The 22,642-nt window shown below is 29.8% G+C and overlaps 1 protein-coding gene and 1 pseudogene across 2 annotated transcripts; one reads left to right on the top strand and one right to left on the bottom strand.

The window, feature by feature from the left end:
* Positions 1-179: 179 nt before the first annotated feature.
* Positions 180-4,443, bottom strand: LOC123921284 (annotated as a pseudogene).
* Positions 4,444-10,750: 6,307 nt separating this feature from the next.
* LOC123923447 (albumin-1-like) lies at positions 10,751-15,526 on the top strand. 2 transcript variants are annotated; one of them, XM_045976133.1, is made up of 3 exons: positions 10,751-10,955; positions 14,411-14,627; positions 15,303-15,526. In XM_045976133.1, exons 1-3 carry the CDS (start codon positions 10,904-10,906, stop codon positions 15,370-15,372), a joined length of 339 nt encoding a protein of 112 aa, XP_045832089.1. In that variant the 5' UTR covers positions 10,751-10,903; the 3' UTR covers positions 15,373-15,526. The 2 variants fall into 2 exon arrangements, with proteins under 2 accessions (XP_045832089.1, XP_045832088.1); XM_045976132.1 differs by lacking the exons at positions 14,411-14,627; positions 15,303-15,526 and adding an exon at positions 12,180-12,850 and having other exon boundaries at positions 10,800-10,955.
* The last annotated feature ends 7,116 nt before the right edge of the window (positions 15,527-22,642 follow it).

Here is a 22,642-nt window from a genome sequence, read left to right as displayed (position 1 = left end):
AAATGTCAAATATTTTCTTAAAATTGCAAAATTCTTTAAAGACCTCCTTATACAATTTTTTCTTACTAAAATCTTTTATACAATTTGGTAAAATCATAAGTTGTATATTTTGCACAAGAGTGTCCCAACATACACATTGACAGAAGCAACAACAATAACTAGTTTTTTCTTTTCTAAAATTCAAAGAGTAACACAACACATTGAGCATGATAATTATAGCATATTATACAAAAAAAAACCAACAAAGTTACAATAAGATGCATATCTACATAGGGATCTTGGCAACAAGGCAAAGAGGATTTTTTTTGTGTTGGGTGATCCCTGGCAACATTTCTGTATCAATATCTTCCTTAACCAACCCATGTGGCAATTCCCAATCAAATGAATATAGAAGATTAGCGAGTATAAGTTCTAATGAGGCAACTCCCATAGCCATACCTGGGCAAATTCTACGACCAGCTCCAAAGGGTATTAGTTCAAAATCTTGTCCGGTAAAGTTTATAGAACTTTCTAAGAATCTTTCAGGATAAAATTCTTCTGGATATTTCCAAATATTAGGATCTCTTTGAATAGCCCAAGCATTCACATACAATATTGTCTTGGCCGGAATGTTGTATCCATCTATACTGCACTTTTCACGTGATTCTCTTTGCACAAGCAATGGAGTTGGTAGGTGCAATCTTAGTGTCTCTTTAATCACCGCCTTGAAATAAGGAAGATTTTGAATATCTTCTTCATATAAAAATTCTTTTTTACCTCCATAATTCCTAATTTCTTCTTGTACTTTAATCATTACTCTTGGGTTTTTTATTAGGGCAGTCATAGCCCAAACTGATGTGGCTGATGTGGTATCGGTTGCAGCGACAATCATATCCTGCAAAGAGGTCAATAATATTGCACCAAATTTCATTTTCATCTATGTTTATTGCCAAATTAAAAGTTTTACTTGAATATTCGAATGGTAAATTGCATCCTCAATTCATCAATTTATATAACATGTAAAATGCATCATCAAAACTATTATATATTCAATCCGTCAAAATTCATCTCTTAAAGTGGATAAATGAGATAAATGAGATGTTCGGAATTCAATCCATCAAAATTTATCTCTCATGCATAAGTGGGGTGTCCGTTCTACAGCCGCCCGAAAAGGAACTGCAGTGATCTTGAATAGGGATCCTACAACAATAGATAGAATCCCCATAAAAATACCACTAGATCGACAACCTCCAACCCTACGTATAAAATGCAATGCCTCTACCAATTGAGCTAAACTTACGGTATCAGCTACACATTTCTTTTTAATAGAAGTAGAATAAGAATTTGGATCACCGTTTTAAACATACATCTTCAAAATAAAAGACTAATTTCTTTACGATCGCTTTATTCCGCCTCCTTTGATTGGTTTGAGTTCATCCGGGACAATTGCTAAAGTGTGGGATAGTTGGGCACCGACAAAGGTTATTGTTTTTTCTTGGCAAGCTCTTTTGGGAAGGATTCCTACGCGGGTGAATCTTGCTCGTCGAGGAGTAATTCCTTTGGACGAGCCTTTGTCTTGTATTTGGTGTGACTCCGCGAGGAATCGGAGAATCATCTCTTTGCTTCTTGCTCTTTGGTGTGAGCGGTGTGGTCGAAGGTCTTTAGATGGTTTGGGGTTTCTACGGCTTTACCCCACTCCATGCTTTCAATATTTGAGACTTTTAGGGGCTTATGTTGGAAAAAGAAGCATGGTAGAAAAGGTGTTCTTATGGTTTGACATGCAGTCATTTGGACTTTATGGCGCTCTCGGAATGATAGGATTTTTATGGGGAGAATTGTAGAGCTACAAGATATGGTGGATAGAATTAAATTTGTTTCTTGGAAATGGCTTTTGGCAAAAAAGATTAGTACACCTTGCTTGTTTTATGAGTGGTGTACGAATCATTTTGATTGTATAGCTAGATAGTTTTGGGTATGGTTTTTTCGGATTGGGTGGAGTACTATTTGTACTTTTTCTTTAGAAGTGGATTGAGTACCACTTGTACTTTTTTCCAATTCGTTTTTTATATATAAATATCATTTTGCCGTTAAAAAAAAAAACAACTTATTTGACATGAAAAGAAAGAATATGTCTGAAAATTTAAATTAAGTTAAAAAAACTTTTGATGTAGTTTTGCTAATTAACTATTCCTTTATAGAAATTATTTTTAACTACTTTTTTTTTTTACAGATACTTATTTTAGCTAAAGAATGAATTGTGAAATGAGATGATAAATTGTTCTGTGAAATAGAAAGTAAAAATAACAAATATTTTTATCAAAAATAATAAAATTTATTAGATTTGTTATTTTACATATAAATAACTTTAAAATAAATATAAAATAGAATAAGGTTTTTAAATATAGTTTTAGTCGCCCTTTTTTGACAAAACCGCAATTTTGGTCTTTTTTTTTTTTTTTTGAAACAAGAAAACTTTTATTCCATTCATAAAACAAGTCTGTACAAGGTGATCACAACTGATCCAACCACTCAAAGGGGACAAGCAAAAACATACAGACTTGCTTTAATTTTGGCCCTTTTTTGACAAAACAAGCAATTTTGGTCCTTCATTTTAACTAAATGTTCAATTTTAGTACTTCATTTTTAATTGCAAAATTTTTGCTTTAATTTTAAAAGTTTTCATTTTTAATTCTTATCATGTCATTAAATTGTATGGTCAAAATCACCTGTGATGATCAAAATTTATGAAATGGGAAACCAAAATTGTAAAATTAAAAATAAAAACCACACTTATGGTTTTACAAAAGCAGGAGGAACAAATCTGTATTTATGTAAATAAAAATAAAAATAAAGTAGTATTAACGTAAAAGCAAGTTAAAAAATTTCTAGCTCGATATACCCACACGTTGTGGTCCCTAATTAAAGAATTAATCTTTTAATTTTTTTTTTGTTGGTGATGGGTTTGATGTTTACATCAAAGTTAGTACACTTAGCTGCAGAGTTTTTTTTTGTCAAGATAGTTTTACTATTTATGTGAGAAATAAACATAAATAACAAATTGATAAAACTTTTTTTTTTCAAAAATAGATTATTTAATCTTTTATTTTAATTTATCTCTATTACAAATAAAACTCTTGATTTTGTTTGAAAAAAAGAGTAGTTCGTTTTTCTCACTCCTTAGAATACAAAGATAATGAATGAAGCTTATTTTATGGTGTACGAATACGGTGTCAACATTTTGTATGTAAATATCGGTGTTGTAGAAAGAATATTGATTCACAAAGTGAAAAAACAGCACAAGAGAGGTGGGAAAAGTGAAGTAATGGTTGAAATTAAGGCAGAATGGTCGGCATGAAAGAAAGAGTGAGTAAGAGAGGATAAAATCCTAAAAGAACATGAAGTGGATTCACTTGTAGTGTATATTGCATGATTAATTGACAATATATGTAATATATTTAAAAGGAGAATTCACCAAAAATTTATAAAAAAAGGGAAATGAATTAAAATATCATACCATGAGGACCCCTTTGATGTGATCAAAAGTGATATCAAAAGCAAATGAACGCTTTTTCTTCAATTGGAGTAAGACATCAACAATAATCTCTTCATTCGTTTGTTGTCTATTTGGATCCAAATATTCATCGATAATTTCTTGATAAAACTCATCAAATTCCTTGAAATTTCTATCAAGACGACCATGCAATCCTCTAAGTTTATCAATCCAACCCATGAATGGAATATAATCAGAAACAAAGATTTCTGCAAACAAAGCTTGTAACTCATGCAACATTCCATGAAACCTACTTCTCTCATTTCCATCATCCTCATAGCTTCTCCCAAAAGCAATCCTACAAATTATAGTACTTGAAAGAAATATTAACACCTCACTCATATTTGTAACACTTGAAGAACTAGCATGACCTGAAATTTTTTTTATCATTTTCTTTACCTCAAAATTTCTTATAGAGGAAAAATATGCCACACGTTAGGTACTAAATATATGAACAACACAAATTTTTCTTATTTCTCTCCAAAATTCGTTGTATTGTGAAAATATCATTTCTGACCCATTGTACGACAATTTTTGCTGACCATATAATATAGGTCTATTAGAAAACAAATGGTCATTGGTTTTCAATACTTCTTTGGCAATTTCAGCTGAAGAAACAACAATTGCTTGTCTTAATCCAAGTTGAATTGAAAACAAAGGACCATATATCTTTGACAATTGTGAAAGCTGAAGATAAAGATTAGAAATGTCTAGTTGATGAAGATTTCCTATTATGGGAAGGCCTTTAGGACCAATTGGATAATGTTTAATGGTTCTATGTTTGTGGAAGAACATAAGAAATGGAAGAATTATTAGGCATAGAACAAGAAGTATTAGTGACAACATGGTTACAATTAATGTCACAATTGATAGACTATGAAGAGGAAGAGGATGCTTTTGATATAAAACCTCAACTTTAGAGTAATAATTTGGACCTCGTATATATAACATTGAACACCCATTATAATTCATGTGAAAAAATTGTGACAGCCAATTTAGTCTTTTTTTTTAAAAAAATAAATAAAAGTGATAAATAGATTACCTGCTACAATGTTAGTGAATTTTAGTTTACCCTCTGTAATTTGTTTTTCGATTACCCCATGGAATGTGAAGATTTCGTTCTTTTAGCCATTCGTTCTTGGCTTAAGATTTCGTCTTTTTGTCTCATGTAGTGTTAAGGAATTTCGGTTTACCCCCTTACTGAACATGTCACGTCATCATTTATGCAGTATATTAAGTTAGCATATTTAATAAGAAACTAAAAGGACGAAATCTTGATAATACATGAGGGTAATAAAAAAAAAAAGTACATGCCTAGGGATGTAAAACCGAATTTCAAACATTGTAGGAAGATAAACACTATATTTTACCCTAAAAAAGAACATAACCACTAGTAGAGCTATCAAATGGGTTGGCCAGTCTGGTGGGCCAGGGCCAAAATGGCCCAGTCCGACCCATATTTTCCCTGTTTATTCAATACTTTTTTATGTCATTTAATTTTGATGTATTAGTTCTTCATAATTATCAATTTTATAGATATATTATTACATCAACGCTAAATATCAATTAAACTCTAATTTTAGGTAAATATACCCCTTTTTATATTAAGCTTACATTTTTAAATATTTATTTTTATAATAATTTATCAATTAGATGATAATTTTTTTGTGTTTTTATTGATATTATTTTTACAATACCCCTTTAGTCCTAATATAAGAGAAATTTACTTTTTAGATTCATTGGGAATCCAATGTATTTGATTCATAATATGGTCCAGATACATTAAATTCTCAATGAATCTAAAATGTAAACTTTTTCTTATAATGAGTAATCATTAGACTCGGACATTCCATTAAAAATTGGGTGGGAGAGTGTGTTTGAGACCAAAAGCGGAGGAGAGTCTGGTTTGTAGGGCGCAGGGTTTGTTGGATACTATGGTCACGTCTTTGATTGGGTTTACCCCATCGCAAGTAGAGGATCTCTTGTCCTTGAAGCATGAGAATAATGAATTTTACTCGGTTAGTTTGGCCTACTCTGCTCCCTGATTCATCTCTACTAGTTGAGTCCTAGTCAATTGGGTAGATCAACATTCTAGCTAAGGTGTTGAGGAATTGGGTTTTCTTAACAGCTTTTACAAGATATAATTACTGGCCAAAAACCTTCAAAGCGGAGAGTTATTGTGGGCCCAATTGTTACTTCGTGTGTGTTAAGTGGTTCACCGATTGAGTCTCCAGTTTGAAACAATATTTTTAGGTGATTAAGGTGGATGTCTTGGTCTATGAGAGGGGATGATGTTTAGGTTAGGTTTCACATTTTAATGTGTGGTCCATTTGAACAAGAGTTTATTATTTTATTTTTTTTAAATGATTTTTTGGTAAGTTCTCAAGTCAATGCTTATTTCCTATATATGATCATGCGAGGTGAAACTTATTTTTTGTTGGCCGTGTTGCATTGTTTGGTCTCTAGTGTCGTTGAATAGGTTTGGTTAGTGCTCTGTTTTTTTGGTCATCACTTGTTTTTGGTAGTTTTTTGTTGTTTTTTTTTTTCTTTCTCTTTTTTGTTATCTTTTGTTTAGACTCGAATGCTTCTTGTACTCTTTGTATTATTTCGATTTTAGTTTTTATATTTTTTGCCATTAAAAATAACGCCCAAAAAAAAAAGTATCTCTCAAAACAACATTGAATACCAATTTTAGTTCCGGAGAAAACTTGTGACACTTCAACGGCCAAAGAAGGTAAATAAATTGCATATCAATTCACTTTCTAAATTGACTCTCTTTAATATGGTTTATACTATCCATAATTATAAGACTCTATTTGACCATCCACGTACGTTAATGTATAATTTTGATCAATAATATATTTAATTGTTTATTAGTAAAAATTATAAAAATTTGATTTTTTGAAAATACTCATCAAAATATATTGAACAAGATCTTATATGTTAATATTTACATTTATATATTATTAAAAAAATATGGTCAAAATATGGTAAATGAATAGTACGTTTTTGTCAAATAGAGTCTTATAATAATTAGGGACTGAGGTAGTACTAAATATGAGAAAGCATGATCAAAATAAATTAGGGTTAAATATGTTTTTGGTCCCTATAGTTTTTCAGAATTTTCATTTTAGTCCGTTAAGATTTTTTTCACTCTTTTTAGTCCCTGAAGTTTTTTCGGTCAATGTTTTTAGTCCATACTTTTCATTCAACTCGTGCATACCATTTTAAATTTTAAATTTTTTTCTTCGGTCATGTTTAGTACATTATTTGAATTTCTGTTACAAAAATTTAAATTTTTTTAATAAAAAATGAATTAAATATGAATTTTTTAGTTTTTTGCACATAAAAATTTATAAATAATTCATCTTATGATAAAAAATTCTAAATTTTTATCGGAGATATTCTAATAATATTTTAAACATGAATACAAAAAATCATTCGAAAATATGAAAGTATACACGTTTTGAATGAAAAGTAGGGACTAAAAATATTGATAAATTTTTTTTCAGAAACTAAAATGTGTGAAAGAAATCTTCAAAAACTAAAATAAAAATTCTGAGAAAGTATAGGAATCAAAATCATATTTTGGTTGGTTGGCTAGTGTCATGTAATTTTACAAGAAGTTAGAAAACTTTGAAAACCTTATCTTCATGATATTGTCATAATTATGGTGCGTCCATATGTGACGAAAAGCGTGGCACTACCTTTGCCACATATTCATTTATTCACATGTTTTTTATGATTTGGAATTTCATACGTAGAGCCTGTTTGGCCACACTTTTTTTCTTCTTATTTTCTCCTTAAAAAAAAGGAGGGCCAAACAGAATTTTTGCAAAGTCCTTGACAAATTAAGCAACTTATATTTTATGTACAAAACTTAACAAAAGTAGAAGTTGTTAAAACCAACTTTAAAATAACTTCTCGGCATTTATATATGGTGTTCGAATCCTACCAGCCAATGTTTATATAGTTTTACGGTATTTTTGGTCATATATATTATTTTATTTTTTTTGAAGGATGGTTATTTTTATTTTTTTGAAGGATGGTCATATATATTAAACTTATCTGAACATGTCTTACATTTTTTCTATGTGCCACTCTTTTATTGATTTCGATTTATTGTATTTTTTGAGTCAATTATTTCTATTTATTTTAAACCATAAACCACAATAGATTAGAACAAAAATACTTTTTGTAAAAAAGAAAAATTAATGAATTTTTCTTAGTTTAATATCTATATATCATCAGTGTAAAATCATTTTACATATGCATCAAATGATGTGTTGTCACGTTAATAAATAAATTTGACAATTACATGTTCATAAACACAATATATGATGTGTTAATAGTATATTATTGGGTGCAGTACATCAAAATAAATCAGCAGACTCCATCAAAATAATATATTATTATTATTTTTTAAAAAAGAAAAATAATATATTATTAGGCACATGTGTAAAATAATTTAACTTTGACAGTATATATTAATTAAATTTTTTTCATATATAAAATAAAATTTATTTTTTTGACAACATAAAATAACATTTATTTGAATATATTAATTTTTGTAAGAATTTGTTTCGGTTTTATTTAAATATATATCAACAAACCTTACAACATTGAAAGGAGTATTTGAAACCAAAAAAATAAAAATAACATTTGCCAAACAACTTTAACTTTATTTCTAAAGCTCTCAATTTTAACTTTAAGCTTAAAGTAACTTTTCCATCTAAAAAAAGTCGGGCCAAACGTAGCCGTAGTTCTTGCAATGACAGCAAAAGGTTGGCCCAACAATAACATAATATACATAAATATATAATATGAGACTTTGCGTAAAAAAAAATTAAAATATACATAAGTAAAAAAAAAATACATAATATGAGACTTTGTGTAAAAAAAACATAATATGATATCTAAAGAGAAAATTAAATGGAGACCGTATTCTCTTATGTACAATTTCATTGAAGGATGATTAGTGTAAAATCTCACCATTCATTTTCTAAATAAAAAAATTAAAATTATAATGTTAATTAAATATATGGCTGAGATTTGACTATATAAAATTTACCAGTTAAGAGTGTATTTGGATAAGTAATTAAAAAATTTAGAGAATTTAAAATTTTAAATGAATAATTTTTAAATATGCGTGTTTGGATAAAGAAATCGAAAATTTCATTGTGAACATTTTGGATTACTTATAAATTTAAATATTTTTGGATTAAATTTAAAATTTTAAAAATAAAGATCAATTTGCAAATCCACTTGGGTTGATGCATTGGTATTGGCTTGGGACCTGGGAGTGTGCTCCTCTTGAGGTCTGGGGTTCGATTCTCTCTGGCGCCAATTTGGGTGGGCTAATTTAGCTTCTTCAAAAAAAAGATCAATTTGCAATTTTCAAAATTTTAATATTGGTTTTTATGAAGCCATCTATAGCCTAGGGATGTACATGGTTTGAGCAAATTCGATCAATTCGGCCAAACTCACTCAATCCGATCCAAAAAATTGGATTTGATCGAGTAACTGAGTGAATATGAATTTCAAAAATTTAAAAATAAACCCATAAAAAAGGGGTTTGTCGCAAAACCGGACTCAACCCAAAAACCCTCCGGCTAAATAGTGTTATAATTTTTTGAAATATTTTTTTATAAAAAATACTAAAGGTTTTGCCATTTGATAATTAAATATTTTTCTTAATGAAAATAGATTACACAATGTTTTAAGAAAATGCAAAGATGGAGTAATTTTTATAAAATAAATATAATGTTTCATCATTTAATTATTTAATATAAAAAAACCAGAAAAGTCATTCACGTAATCCACTCAATAGAAAAGACTCCTTTAGAAAAGATGAATTCATTTCGAGATTTCCAAATTCAATTCTAAGTACTCTATATGATCCTAGTTTTAATTTTTTGTGAAACTTAACCTAATCTGGCATGAGTTATTATGCATAAGGAATATGCATAAACAAATCTCTATCATTCAATTGAATCTAACAAATCTCCAAATGCATCATTTCCCACCCCAAATCAACAACAACCCCCGAACGTCATCAGATTACTTTATAGTTAGTTTTAAACTAAAATCATGTCAAAACCATTTTTGCTGTGGAATGATTTTACATTAAATGTACTTAATCAGGCCAAAATTATTTTTACTCTAGAATGGTTTCAGAAGATTGTAATTCAAAATCAATTTGTTGTGTTATTTATACATAATGAATAAGAAATTCGTTTATACTCCCTCCGGTCCTTTTTATAAGGAACACTTAGGGCAAAAAAATTGGTCCTTTTTATAAGAAACTTTGACCAATTTTCAAATATTTTAAATGTTCAATTTCACTTATGCCCTTATTTATTATGAGAGAGAATTTAAAAATAAGTAAGTTAGTTGAATAATGAGTAATTAAATAAGGGTATACATGGAATAAATTTAAATTTAAAAGAGTATTAAATAAAAATAACTATGTTAAATGTATTTCCTTGATCTGTATGATTTTTTCAAAGTATTCTTTATAAAAAGGACCGAAGAGAGTACATTATAACGGCTCCCACCTAATCTGACCGAAGTACCCGTACCCCGCTACTATTGCCCATCCATGTATTATTTCAGTATAGTATATTTTATTACGATCGTGTTCCTTGCTTTAATAAATAATAAATATAATAAGCATTATCTGCTTGCTGGTTAAAAATAGGGAGCAATTTATCTGTACATCTAGGGAAGAGGGCCAAAAGAAGATAATTTAATTAATTGTTGGCAAGTGAATGTCTGGTGACTGGTGGAAAATGTTGCATTACTACTAGTTTATACTCTCTCTCCCACAATAAGTGAGTCAGTTGATTACATCACATATGTCAATGCATAATTTTGATGATTAATATTATTAATTGTATAATATTAAAAATTATAAAAATATGATATTTGGAAAATACTCATCGATCGAGATGAATTTAACATTATCTTATATGCTAATATTTGTTTTTATTTATTAGTCGAAAAATGGGTCAAAACAATATATGTGATGTGATACTGCATACAGTTAAAATGACTCCCTCATAATGGAATGGAATGAGTATTAGGCAAATCTACAAACAAATTAAATGTGGTATATTTTGTATAGTGTATGTAAAATTGATTTTTACAATTTGATCAATAAATCATACTATTAAATCAAATAAAATATAATGTAATTTATTGGTCTAGCTAATAACAAAACCTTAAAGCTAATGTTCAAATGAGATGCAAATGCTTTTCTTTTCTTTGTCTATATATATCACTGCATGCAAGAATGAATTAATATACAACACAACACAACACCAACCTAGCTCATTATAACTGTCCCTAGCTACTTCTTTCGATTCAAGCAATATGGCATATGTTAAGCTCGCTCGTTTGGCTCTCTTCTTTCTTGCCACATTCCGTATGTCTTCTAACTTTACTTCTTTTTTGCTCTCTACACCCTTCATAAAACATGCATATGTATTTTCTTTTGTCTTAAATATAAACAACAATGGTAGAAATATATTTGGGACAAATTTAAATCAAAGATTAAGGAATTAGAGGCTCTCTTATTGCTTTATATTACTTGTGGCTGATCTTTGTCTCTTTCTTCATGAAAGACATTCTTCTTCTCGTGATGATGATTTTAAGGGATTCTAGTTAGTTGATGTTTTCTTGTGCCTTTATTTGTTGTTTTTCTGTCTTACCTTAGAAATTTTCGGATTCTAGTGGAGTGTATTTTTAGTAATTCTTTATTGTTCTGAACTTTTTCTTGAACTTTTTCGTTTTTATAATAATATATATAATATATTTGTCATCCCAAAAAGGAAAAAAAAAAAATACTAGCATTGCATTTTTCAGCAAACTCACTTTTATTAATTATTTAAAATATTGGAGGCATAAATGTATTTTTAGCCTTCCTATTTTCAGAAAAATGAAGTTTTAGGGTCTGTTTGGTAAAAATAAGCTATAAGCTAGCTGATAGCTGAAAAGCTAGCTTATAGCTGATAGCTGAAAAACTAGCTTATTGAAATTAAAGTGTTTGGTAAAATTAGTTTTTAAAGTGGTTATTAAATATAAAATTACATAATTGATAGTGGGTAGTTTTTTTTTTAGAGTGGGTAGTTATTAAATTAAAGGGTAAAAATGAAATAAAGTGTAAAAAACTATAAGCTATAAGCTCAAACGCTACTTGAAATAGCATCTGAAAAAAAGCTATAAGCTAGTATAAAAAGCTTGTTACCAAACACCTCTAATTTTTTGAAACAAGCTTATAAGCTCATATAATAAACTATAAGCTAGATTGTTTGTGTTACCAAACACACCCTTAGTCCTCTTATTTTAAAAATAGATTTTTTTATTACTCAATTTAACTTTTTACCAAAGTTTGGTCTCCCACTCATTTTTTGGTCATTTTTATAATGTGTCAATGCTTATTAGGTCACACGGAATATGTATCTGAGTATATGTCAACTAAAATATATATAATATTGGTTGTTACCACAAAAATAAATAAGTTATTATAAAAAAATGGACGGCTGTGATGTACACTGGACCACTATGATAAATTTACGGGAATCCGTTCTCTAAAATTAATTATGTGTTGGGACATAATTAAACAATTAATATTCTACACCATTTGCAGTATTAACGTTCCCAGTGAAGAAGGTAGAAGCTGCTTGTAAAATTTCTTGTTTGCTGTATAAACCAAAATCATGTGGTGATGGTTGTAAATGTGTCCCAGCTTCATTAACCTATGGTGTCTGCGTGAAAGCATCATTTGAACATGTTACAAACATGGTGGAAGAACATCCTAACTTATGTGAATCTCATGATGATTGCACAAAAAAAGGAAGTGGGAGTTTTTGTGCTCGTTTTCCAAATCCTGAAATTGAATATGGATGGTGTTTTGATTCTAACTCTCACGCACAAGCTTCATTCAAGAATGCTCAGGAATCCTCAAATTTCTTCTTGAAGATGCCATCAGCAATTTCTACTTAATGTATTGAACAAAAATCATCCATATGCATGATCATGCATCTACTAGACTACTACTTAAATAAAATTGCTTCATAATCTCTTTCTGAGGATTATTTTTCTTCTTGTGGTGGTGCCTTTGACGGGTTTAGTTTGTTGGGGGTGTTTCATTCTTGTTTTCTTATAGTTTTATTTGCTTGTTTGTTTTTCTATTTTACCTTAGAGATTGTTGGGTTCTGGTGGAATGTACTTCTGTTATCTCTTTGTTTATTATTAAGGGTCTGGTGTAAGGAACAGTCTGACGTACTATTATTAAGAGTAAACTTTATTAAGAGTAAACTTTGTGATGGTAATGTGATCCTGCAACTCAGAAGATAACAGAGAATAAAGAAAATCCAGGTGCAAAGAATCCATAAAAATAGAAATATATCATTAATTTTGATTTGACCGTCTTGGATTGCCACATTGTCCACTTTAGTGCAAAGCAACTCATGACAGAGCCACGGAGAGTACGAAAATAAGGAGCTTAATTCCATCACTAACACGATATATATATATACCCATCAACAAGAACCATTTTCGCCTTAGAAATAGAGTTTTGTATAGGAGAGCCAAAGTGAAAAGGAGCATATTGATGAAAGGTTGTTGCTGAAGATATTTCACTTGAAGCATGAAAACCGCCACAACTTTCATGAATTTTGTGGGATGTCCCAACTAATTTCCCAAGCATGGATGTATTAGCTTCCCTAGCAAGGAGGACACCAAGTCCTCCATCAGTCTTGGCTTTGGTAATAGGGCTCCAACCAACAAGAATACCTTTGTTCGAGGGGCCTTTCCAAATAAAATTTCTAGTCATCTGATCTATCTGAGAGCAAATAGATGAAGGGAGCCAACTAATTTGCATGTAGTAGGCCGGGATTGAGTTAAGTAATGATTTCGCCAGCATCACTCTACCTGACTTTGGTAATAGAGTTCCTACCAACAAGATGAAGACATTTGTTCGAGGAGCCTTTGATTTTCTCATGGAATGGATAATCTCATGACGAATTATTGCATTGTCACAAGTACCCTGACCAAGAAGAAAGCTACTTTGAAAAGGTGTAATGATATTGTCAAACATAGGTGATAGGCCTTAATCTATTGCCAAACACGGATGAGGATTCCCTGCAATTTGATTTTCGTGCAGTTTCCTGCATTTAACTCATAAAGCAAATTCTCTCGACAGTTTGAACATAAAAAAAATTAGTATTTTTATCATCAAACTTAATCCATTTTTCTCTCGACTTTTGGTACCAAAGCATTTCCTCTTGATAAAAAACTTGATCCAACTCTTGCTGTAGTTAATGCTCAAGGAGGATAAGTCTCACGGAATCCACTCTCTCCATAGTTTTTTAAATGCCATTGAGTCTGTATTATAAGCTAAAGGATCTCCTTGAGAAAAAATAACATAGAAAACTTATAATTAAACAATTTAAAAAATGTATTTTGTCAATTGCATATTACTTTCAACTTTCTTAATTTCTTCTTGATTTAGTGAGTCATATTTTAGAGAGGTTGGAGGATTTACCAATAATTAATTTAGGACTATGCATCACAACTACTACCACCTTATCTTCATTGTCCCACTCCCACATTCTCTAAATACCAATAATAATTATTTTTTGTTGAAAATATTGAAAACGACATTTATCTTCTATATAACCTCTAACACTTTAAAGTTTTAAACTCACAAAATATATATAAATTTTTGTTCTGATTTTCATTAAAAAACAATGGCAAGCATGAAAGTTGTGGTATTACTATTAGTGATGTGCATAGTTGTTTCACCTATGGTAGAGGCTACAATCTATTGTCAAATTGTATCCGATGATCTTGGTCCATGCATTGATTTTCTTGCAGGTGGTCCTGGTCCTGACCAACAATGTTGTGATGCAGTGATCGGAATTGACGATGAAGCCACCACGGCCAATGATCAGAAGGATACTTGTAGGTGCTTGGCAAAATTTGCTAGTAGTCTTTATGGTTTATTTTATGAGAAGAATGGTGCTGTACTCTTTGCCAAATGTGGTGCTAAGACTCACTACAAGATTACTCTCTCTTCTTCTCATTGTGATAGGTATGTTCATATTTTTCAATTTAGAGTCATAAATAATAAATAATTAAGTTTAACACTCTTCGAGCACATAACAATAACATAATATTCAGAAAGAAAAAACATGAAGTGTGTGTTTGCTAGCGCGATCAAATTGGACTAAGATTGCCTGCAGTCACAGTTTAACACATTCAAGCCGTCATTGCATTTGTAGCCGTTAGATAAGACCGTACAATTTAAAATCTAAATTTAATTCGGAATTTGAACTGTCTGATCTCAATATAATGGTTATGATTGTACTGATTATATATTTTCAAAATTATAGTAGTATTAAATCCAATTTTACTAAGTTGAGTTAGGTCTTAGAACCCATTTGAATTGACTTATTTTTGAGCTTATGTAAAACAGTTTATGCAAATAAATAATTAAGCTTTTATATATGTATTATTATAAGTTTTTTAAGATAGTTTACAATTTTTGTTAGTAAAAAATTATGAATTAACATAAAAGTTTAATTATTTGCATAATCTATTTTATAAGCTCAAAAATAAGTCAAATGCAAAACGGGCCCTTAGAATATGTATAAAATTTCTTTGTCTTGGTCTACTTTGATAAGATTTGTGTTTTTTTTTTTTTTTTTTGAACAGCATTTGTGTTATTGGTTTATTGACTAGTTTTATGTTTATTAATTGGTTATAGTTACAGCAGCATCAAGGATAAGGAAGTTGTCGCAGATTCAAGATTATGGAATATTCTCACTACTATATGAGAGTGTTATATTGCTATTAAGAATAAGAATGACTGTGATCTAGGCTCATCTTATATATGATCCTATATCCTGTTATTTTAAATTGAGGTTCTGAACATTCATCATTTTATTAGCTAAAAACTAATATGAACGTATTTTATTTTTCTTCCATAGATAAAGAACTAGTAAAAAAATTATACTAGGTCTATTTATTGGAAAGAAAAAATGTTTTTGAATACTGTTTCGAGAAATAATTGCAAACTAATTATTTTCTCTTGTATATAATATAGAGTTTAGGCAAAATTTCACATGTGACATAATATATAAATAACTCAAAAAAAATTCAATTTTTTCCTAAATTAACCCCTAAAAATCTCGGTTTTACACTAAACTCACAATCTTCTCTACTCCCCTCTCTGTAGAGTTTTTGCCGTCTGTGGTAATCGAACCACGTACCATGGGATTCTAGTACATGTTCAATCCATTCCCACTACCAATTGAATTTTTTTACTAGAACTAAACAAAAATATTTAACCCCATAATTAATTACATTATGTCTCGACGAATTTTTGACAGGAAAATTGTCACGAAATAAATTTGTCACAAATACCTTCACAAATATAAATTGGGACACAAATTTTAACTGTTACGTGATGAAAAATGAAAAAAAAAAACTTAAAATATGAATTGGACAGTATGCATGATGTCATGGATTCGATCTTCAACTTTATTGTAAATCAAAAAAATAAAAAAACAACAATTAATTTAAAGGTATCAAAAAGTAAAACTATTTTGGTCCAAATTTTGTATAATATATGGTTACCATTTTTTATTTTATTTTCCTTATAGTTTATTTCCTTATTCATTGATTTATTTTCTTTATCATGTGATTTTGGTCCACATTCAACCAATTACAATTGTTTGATTTTTTTTCTTATGTGATTTCCACCAATTCCTTATGTGATTTTGGTCCACATTCAACCAATTACAATTGTTTGATTTTTTTTTTCTCTTATGAGACAATTGTAAAATGAATAAAAATAATTCCTCTTCAAGTAGTACTTTTAGAACGAAAATAAAAAATAATTCCTCAGATTTTTAATATAAGGAAAATATCAAATGTATTTAATCCAAACTTTGACCAAATACATTTAAATTTTTTTCTTAAATTTTGACCATAAATGCATTCACACACAGTCAAATGTTCACATTACTATCATAAATGCATTCACATTCAGTGAATCAAATTTGTTTGAAAATATATATCATATTTGAGTCATAAATCATATATAAATACTAGAACCATACTTGTTGTAAAATAATCTCATGTTGTTGTCATTCTATAATGTTTGAAGCTTACATGGCTTTTAATTTTTTCATCAGTGTTATCCTCATTCCGCACCTTTATCATTCAACAACAATATTTTCATATATATCCTCAAATGGATGAAGTACCAAATCGTGCTACCATATTTGCGGTAATTGTTTCTATCCCTTTAAATTTCATATATATATGCATGTAATTTAATTTTGATCTTATTTGTCCCTGAATTTTATACCATTTTTATTTGAATTGAGAAATATATGTCAAATTATTGTGCTTTATTGTTGTTAACATTTCCATTTTGTTGAGCAAAAAACATGAACAATTTTGCTCCATTAGGAGATATGGTATAAAATCAACAATAAAATAAAATGGATCATGTACATTTGAGAATAATTTTGCTCCGTTTGTAAATTTTTGCATGCCTGAAAAAACATATTCATGAGCTATGTGCATTTGAGGAAAGTTGCTTTGGAGCAACTTATTTATTATGGCATAATTAATTCCTTCAATATTATTATTTTGGTACAATTCCTTCAATATATTTTAATCCTTCATAATATTAGAAGTAAATCAATCTTTTTTTTTTGACAAAAGAAGTAAATCAATCTTGAATCTATACATTTTTATAGGTTTGATTTATTTAATCGACTTTGATGTAATTTGTGGGTCATTATTATTTATTGTTCAATTTAATTTTTTGATATGATTTTTATGTCTATTTAAATAGGAATATGTGTGAAAGACAAATATGTATGTGATTGTTGTATTTTTTAAAAATATTTAGTTAAAATAAAAAATGTTCCATTTAAAAACGTACATATGTAAATAATCTTATATTTTATTCTTTCTTTATATAAAAATAAGATGAATATGTTGATGTATATACAAGGAATATGATGTAGATGAATTTCATGTAATTATCAACCAAAAAAAACAAAAATTGAATTTCATTTTTGTTACCCACTTCTTGGAAAAGTGTTGAAGGAACCGATATGTCAACCATAATTTCATTTGCTAAAATACATGCATTTGAATAATCTTGTGTGTAGACGAATACAAGTGAAAATATGTTAGCAATGCCTTGTGTGGTGAAATGTATCATAATTTTTTTTCTTTTACTATTTGTGAGCTACAATAATTATCAACAAGGTCTCAATTTGGCAAAATGAAGAGTTCAACGACAACACTTACGGGTTTTATATATACTTTGGTTTGATGTGTAGTTTACTGGGACTATAATATATCACTTTTCCAATTTTTTGTCAAATCTCAATGGTTGATGGTAATCAAACATTTGATAATTAGAGTAAACAAAAGAAGGCAAGCCTTAATGAAGCACATGACATGCCCATCAGTTTTGAAGATCCATCAATACATTAGAAGCAATTTGATAATTGTATTTTGCTGATAGTGATATACTATTATTATATTTGATAGTATATCAATGTCTGCAAAATACAATAATCAAAACGCTTCCAATGTGTCGGTGGATCTTCAAGACCGATGAGCATGACAAATGTTTCAGTAACGTTTAATTTTCCTTGTCTACCTAATTACCAAAGACTATACTACCATCAAGAAATTGAATTTGATACTTAAAATGAATTGGAAAAGGTGATTCTATAGTCGTAGTGAACTCCACATCAAACCAAAGTGCAAGACCATCAAGTGGTGTATTTTCATTGAGTCGAACCAAAACCTTGATAGTAGCTCATAAATGGAAATAGAAGAATGTTGATGTATTTAACCACACAAGAAAATGTCAACACGTCTTCACTTGTAATTTTTTCCACACAAGGTTCTTCAAATGCATGTATTTTAGCTAACGAAAGTATGGTTGCCATATCAATTCCTTAAACATTACACCACTTAGAAATGATTAACAATCCCATGAAATTCGTCTCCACCATCAATAGACCAGACAAAAAAGACCACATAATAATAAACAGTAGTTCACCACTCACACCAAGAAGGTTTCCGATGTATTCGGGAGGAGTGATCGCAGGGCACCAAAGTTTTTTTTACTTTGTGTGTGTGCAGCGGCGGAGTCCGTCCACGCCTAGCCCAGTGGTTCATAACAAATTGTAACACACCCTTATTGTGAGGACGCGAGTTCTACTCCTGCTGACCCCATGTTCAATACCCAATATTCAAACCCACGTACTTGAAAAGCAAAACATTCTTAAGCTACTAAACCAATAACACTATATATATATATATATATATATATATATATATATATATATATATATATATATATATATAACAATTTCTATTTTTTTTAGGAAAACCGCACAACTATTTTCAAATAAAAAACAATCATTTTCTTTTAATTATACGTGTAATATGATAAAACATATAATTTTTCGATGATCAACTTTGTGCAAGTATTAGTTTAAAGTAAATCGTTGATAATTATTTCAAATCACTTGGTATAGGTAGAATATTATTTAGAGTATGCAATTTAATTTTTTTATGATCAAATTTGTGTTTTTTTATATATTATAATTTTTTTAGTGCACCCTCCCCCCGAATTTTATTTTCTAGTTCTGCCATTGTGTGTGCGCGTGCGTGCGCATGCACACATGCATGCGTTCGTATGTGTTAAAATAAATAAATTCTATAAATAATATACATAACTTTCAAAATAGACTTGAAATTTCATCTTAGTGAAATCTCTTTAAAGAATTTAAAGTTATCAAAAAGATTCTCACATACAATTGAATCTATTTGTTATGATCTTTTCAATAATGATATAATCTTTAATTTTTCTTACATATTATATATTTGTAATTATATAATTTATAAAAACAAAAAAAAAATCGGACATCAAAATCTCAGAGACGGGCCCTATCCTTTCCATACAGCTAGATTGCTATACCTTTTGCCCAAAATTACAGAATTAACGAAAATTTTGTGGAAAGTTAAAATTTTATATATATTTATAATTATATTTAACAAAACTTCATTTCACAATAGTATTTAGCAATTGATAATATTTATATTTTGTGAACAGTTTTGTAGTTAAGATTTATTTACATGTAAATATTAAATTATGGTACAATATTTGACATTAAAAAATTTATATAGTACATTCAAAAATTCGTGCCTAAGGATTGGCTGCATTATTTATCACAGCTAATGCCAGATTTTGTGGCAGTGGAGCCACATATCATGGTCGACGAGACAAACATTTTAGAACAGCTACATATACACAATATTAGACTTCTGAGTACACAATAACTAATAAACCAAGAATTATTTTATTAGCTAAAGGACTATCTAAATCTTCATCTGGATTACGTGGACTACGTTGTCGCACATGGGACACTGTTAGGTGTTTGATAGAATTCGTAAACATGTAGGAAGGATTAGAACAAAATGATGACAATGAAGGAATAGAATTCCACGAGTTTGATCTTGACAACGTAAAACCTCGTCAAGTACATTACTTGCCCACTCTTAGAAATGAGTATTGGGCCTAACTCATCCTTATAAAACCGGCTTTTAAGGTGAGGATTGCCTCTAGTTTATAAACACTTAGTCAGACCATCTCTCGACCGATGTGAGACTCTTAACACACCCCCTCACGCCCAGCACTATTGGGCTTGGTGCGTGGATATAAACGGTGGGTGGCCAGATAGCGGAAACCTGATAACAGGTGGCCCAACGGATCGTGGAAAGGCTCTGATACCATCTTAGAAATGAGTATTGGGCCTAACTCATCCTTACAAAACCGACTTTTAAGGTGAGGATTGCCTCTAGTTTATAAACACTTAGTCAGACCATCTCTCGACCGATGTGGGACTCTTAACTGCCACTGTGTTGAGGGAAAATATTGTTGTATGAATACATGCCAAACAAAAGTTTGAATTCGTTTATTTTTTTAGTTTGTTTCTAATTCTAATGGATGTATATATCTCTAAGCATTTTTTGGTTTATATTACTTATGAATTTTTTTATTTATTTTAACACGTGCACGCACGTGCGCACTAGCACACTGTGGTAAAATTGTGTTATTTTATAGGCTTAAATATGTTACTAGTCCCTGCAGTTGTAGCATATTTTGGTTTTGGTCCCTGCAATTTTTTTTGTTTGGTATTAGTCCCTGCACTTTGAGAAACTTTGTTTTTGGTCCTTGACATTAGTGAGTCTGTTAAAAAAAAGTGAAAGTTAACGGAGTGCCACGTGGCCCAATGATTTTATGCCACGTGGCACAATTATAATTTGTTATTTATAATTATTTTAACAATAATAATTAGTTACTAAAATGAAAGAAAAAAAAAAGACCAAAATCATGGTTGTCTTCTTCTTCATCGCCCCACCCACCAATCCCCCATCACCATAGAGACACCATCACCAAAATCATGGCTACCTTAACTCATCGAATCACCACCACTCATAGTTCATCAAAACCCTTCAAATACAACAAATTAAGAAACCATCGGCACTCATATGGAATCATGAACCAACCCACTCTACCCTATTTCAATTCATTCAAAATTGGACTGCAAAATTTCGAAATTTATTCATCCATTTGCGAGCAGAGGCTATAGAAGAACCGGTTAGAGTTAATTTCGAAGTTATAAGTTCGATTCACGTTCAATTTAAAACTCAAGGTTTCACTCTTCCCCTTTCACAAAACCTTCTATTGGTGTTCATGTTGAGCAGACCCACACTCCTTCTTAACACTTGTAATAATATTAACAATGGAGGTGGTGATGGTGAAGATTGGTGATAAGGTGGTGATGGGGGGCGATGGTAGGATGAGGATCTGTGTTTGTTTTTGGTAAGGGAATCTGTGTTTGTTTATTCTTTCTTCTATTAATATTAATTAATAATAATAAAACAAATTATAAATCAATTTTGTTATTTTATTTAATTAAATTTTAAAATAACAATTTTACCATGCCAAGTGGCATAAAATGATTGGGCCACGTGGTACTCCAGTTAACTTTCACTTTTTTTTAACAGACTCACTAATGTCAAGGACCAAAAACAAAGTTTCTCAAAGTGCAGGGACTAATACCAAACAAAAAAAATTGCGACTACTAACATATTTAAGCCTATTTTATATCTCTCTTCTTTGGGACAGATTGTAGTATTAAAATTGAATTTAGAAAGATTACTTTCATGAGCAATGCAAAATGCTATCTGACCATTCTTTTCCCTTAAATTGCTTTATGCAAAATTATTAAGTGTTTAATCACAACCCTTAATTTGTAAAAAAATCAAATAAATCACAACAATTGAAAGTAAGAATTTCTCTCCTACTCTATGTTGTCGATTAGCAAATCTATGAGAAAAGTCACCAGGTGATTAATTAATGCAGATAATTTTTTATTTTTTTTTCAAGTATTGCATGTGTTGGAAATTAGAATTTTACCTTTAAAATGAATTGTTTTGAGTTCAAACTTCAATCTCTATGTATATAATGTGATGTTTTTATCAACAAAGATATTATTAATTCAAATAATTCATTGTGCAAATTGTGCGACAAAACTGCCATACACTTTAGCATTTCTTAAGAAGTCTCACATCGGTTGCGAGATAGCATGAATGTGTGTTTATAAAGTGAGGACAATTCTCACCTTACAAGTATGTTTTATAGAGTTGAGTTAGACCCAACATCCATTTCTAAGAGCTAGCATTCTTTGTCATAAAAAAGAGCTAGCATTCTTGAAAAATAAACCATGCAATAATTAGATACTATAGCTTTGGGATTTATATGCAAATCAGGAAATGCCAATATTGAGTATGGATCAAATGTAAAAGGAAAAAAATATAAGTGCGCAGTAGCAAGGCACTGAGCACTAGAAGTATATCCTAAGATGTATCAAATTTTAAGTGGAAATTACAGGATAAAAGGATATATGGTACTTGATCCAAAATTTTTGGTGTCGACTTTTCATAATACCAACAATATTATTGATGTTTTTTTAGAAGCAAAAATCATTCATTAAC

The sequence above is a fragment of the Trifolium pratense genome, linkage group LG4 (genome assembly GCF_020283565.1).
Source record: "Trifolium pratense cultivar HEN17-A07 linkage group LG4, ARS_RC_1.1, whole genome shotgun sequence".
Classification (NCBI taxonomy): Eukaryota; Viridiplantae; Streptophyta; class Magnoliopsida; order Fabales; family Fabaceae; genus Trifolium; species Trifolium pratense.
This window is presented reverse-complemented; position numbering and strand designations above follow the sequence as displayed.

Excerpts from the sequence above, each read along its gene's own strand:
- LOC123923447 (XM_045976132.1), top strand. The coding sequence starts at position 10,904 with ATGGCATATGTTAAGCTCGCTCGTTTGGCTCTCTTCTTTCTTGCCACA. Across the intron at positions 10,956-12,179 it reads CTTCTTTCTTGCCACATTCC|TATTAACGTTCCCAGTGAAG; the intron begins GTATGTCTTCTA and ends CACCATTTGCAG.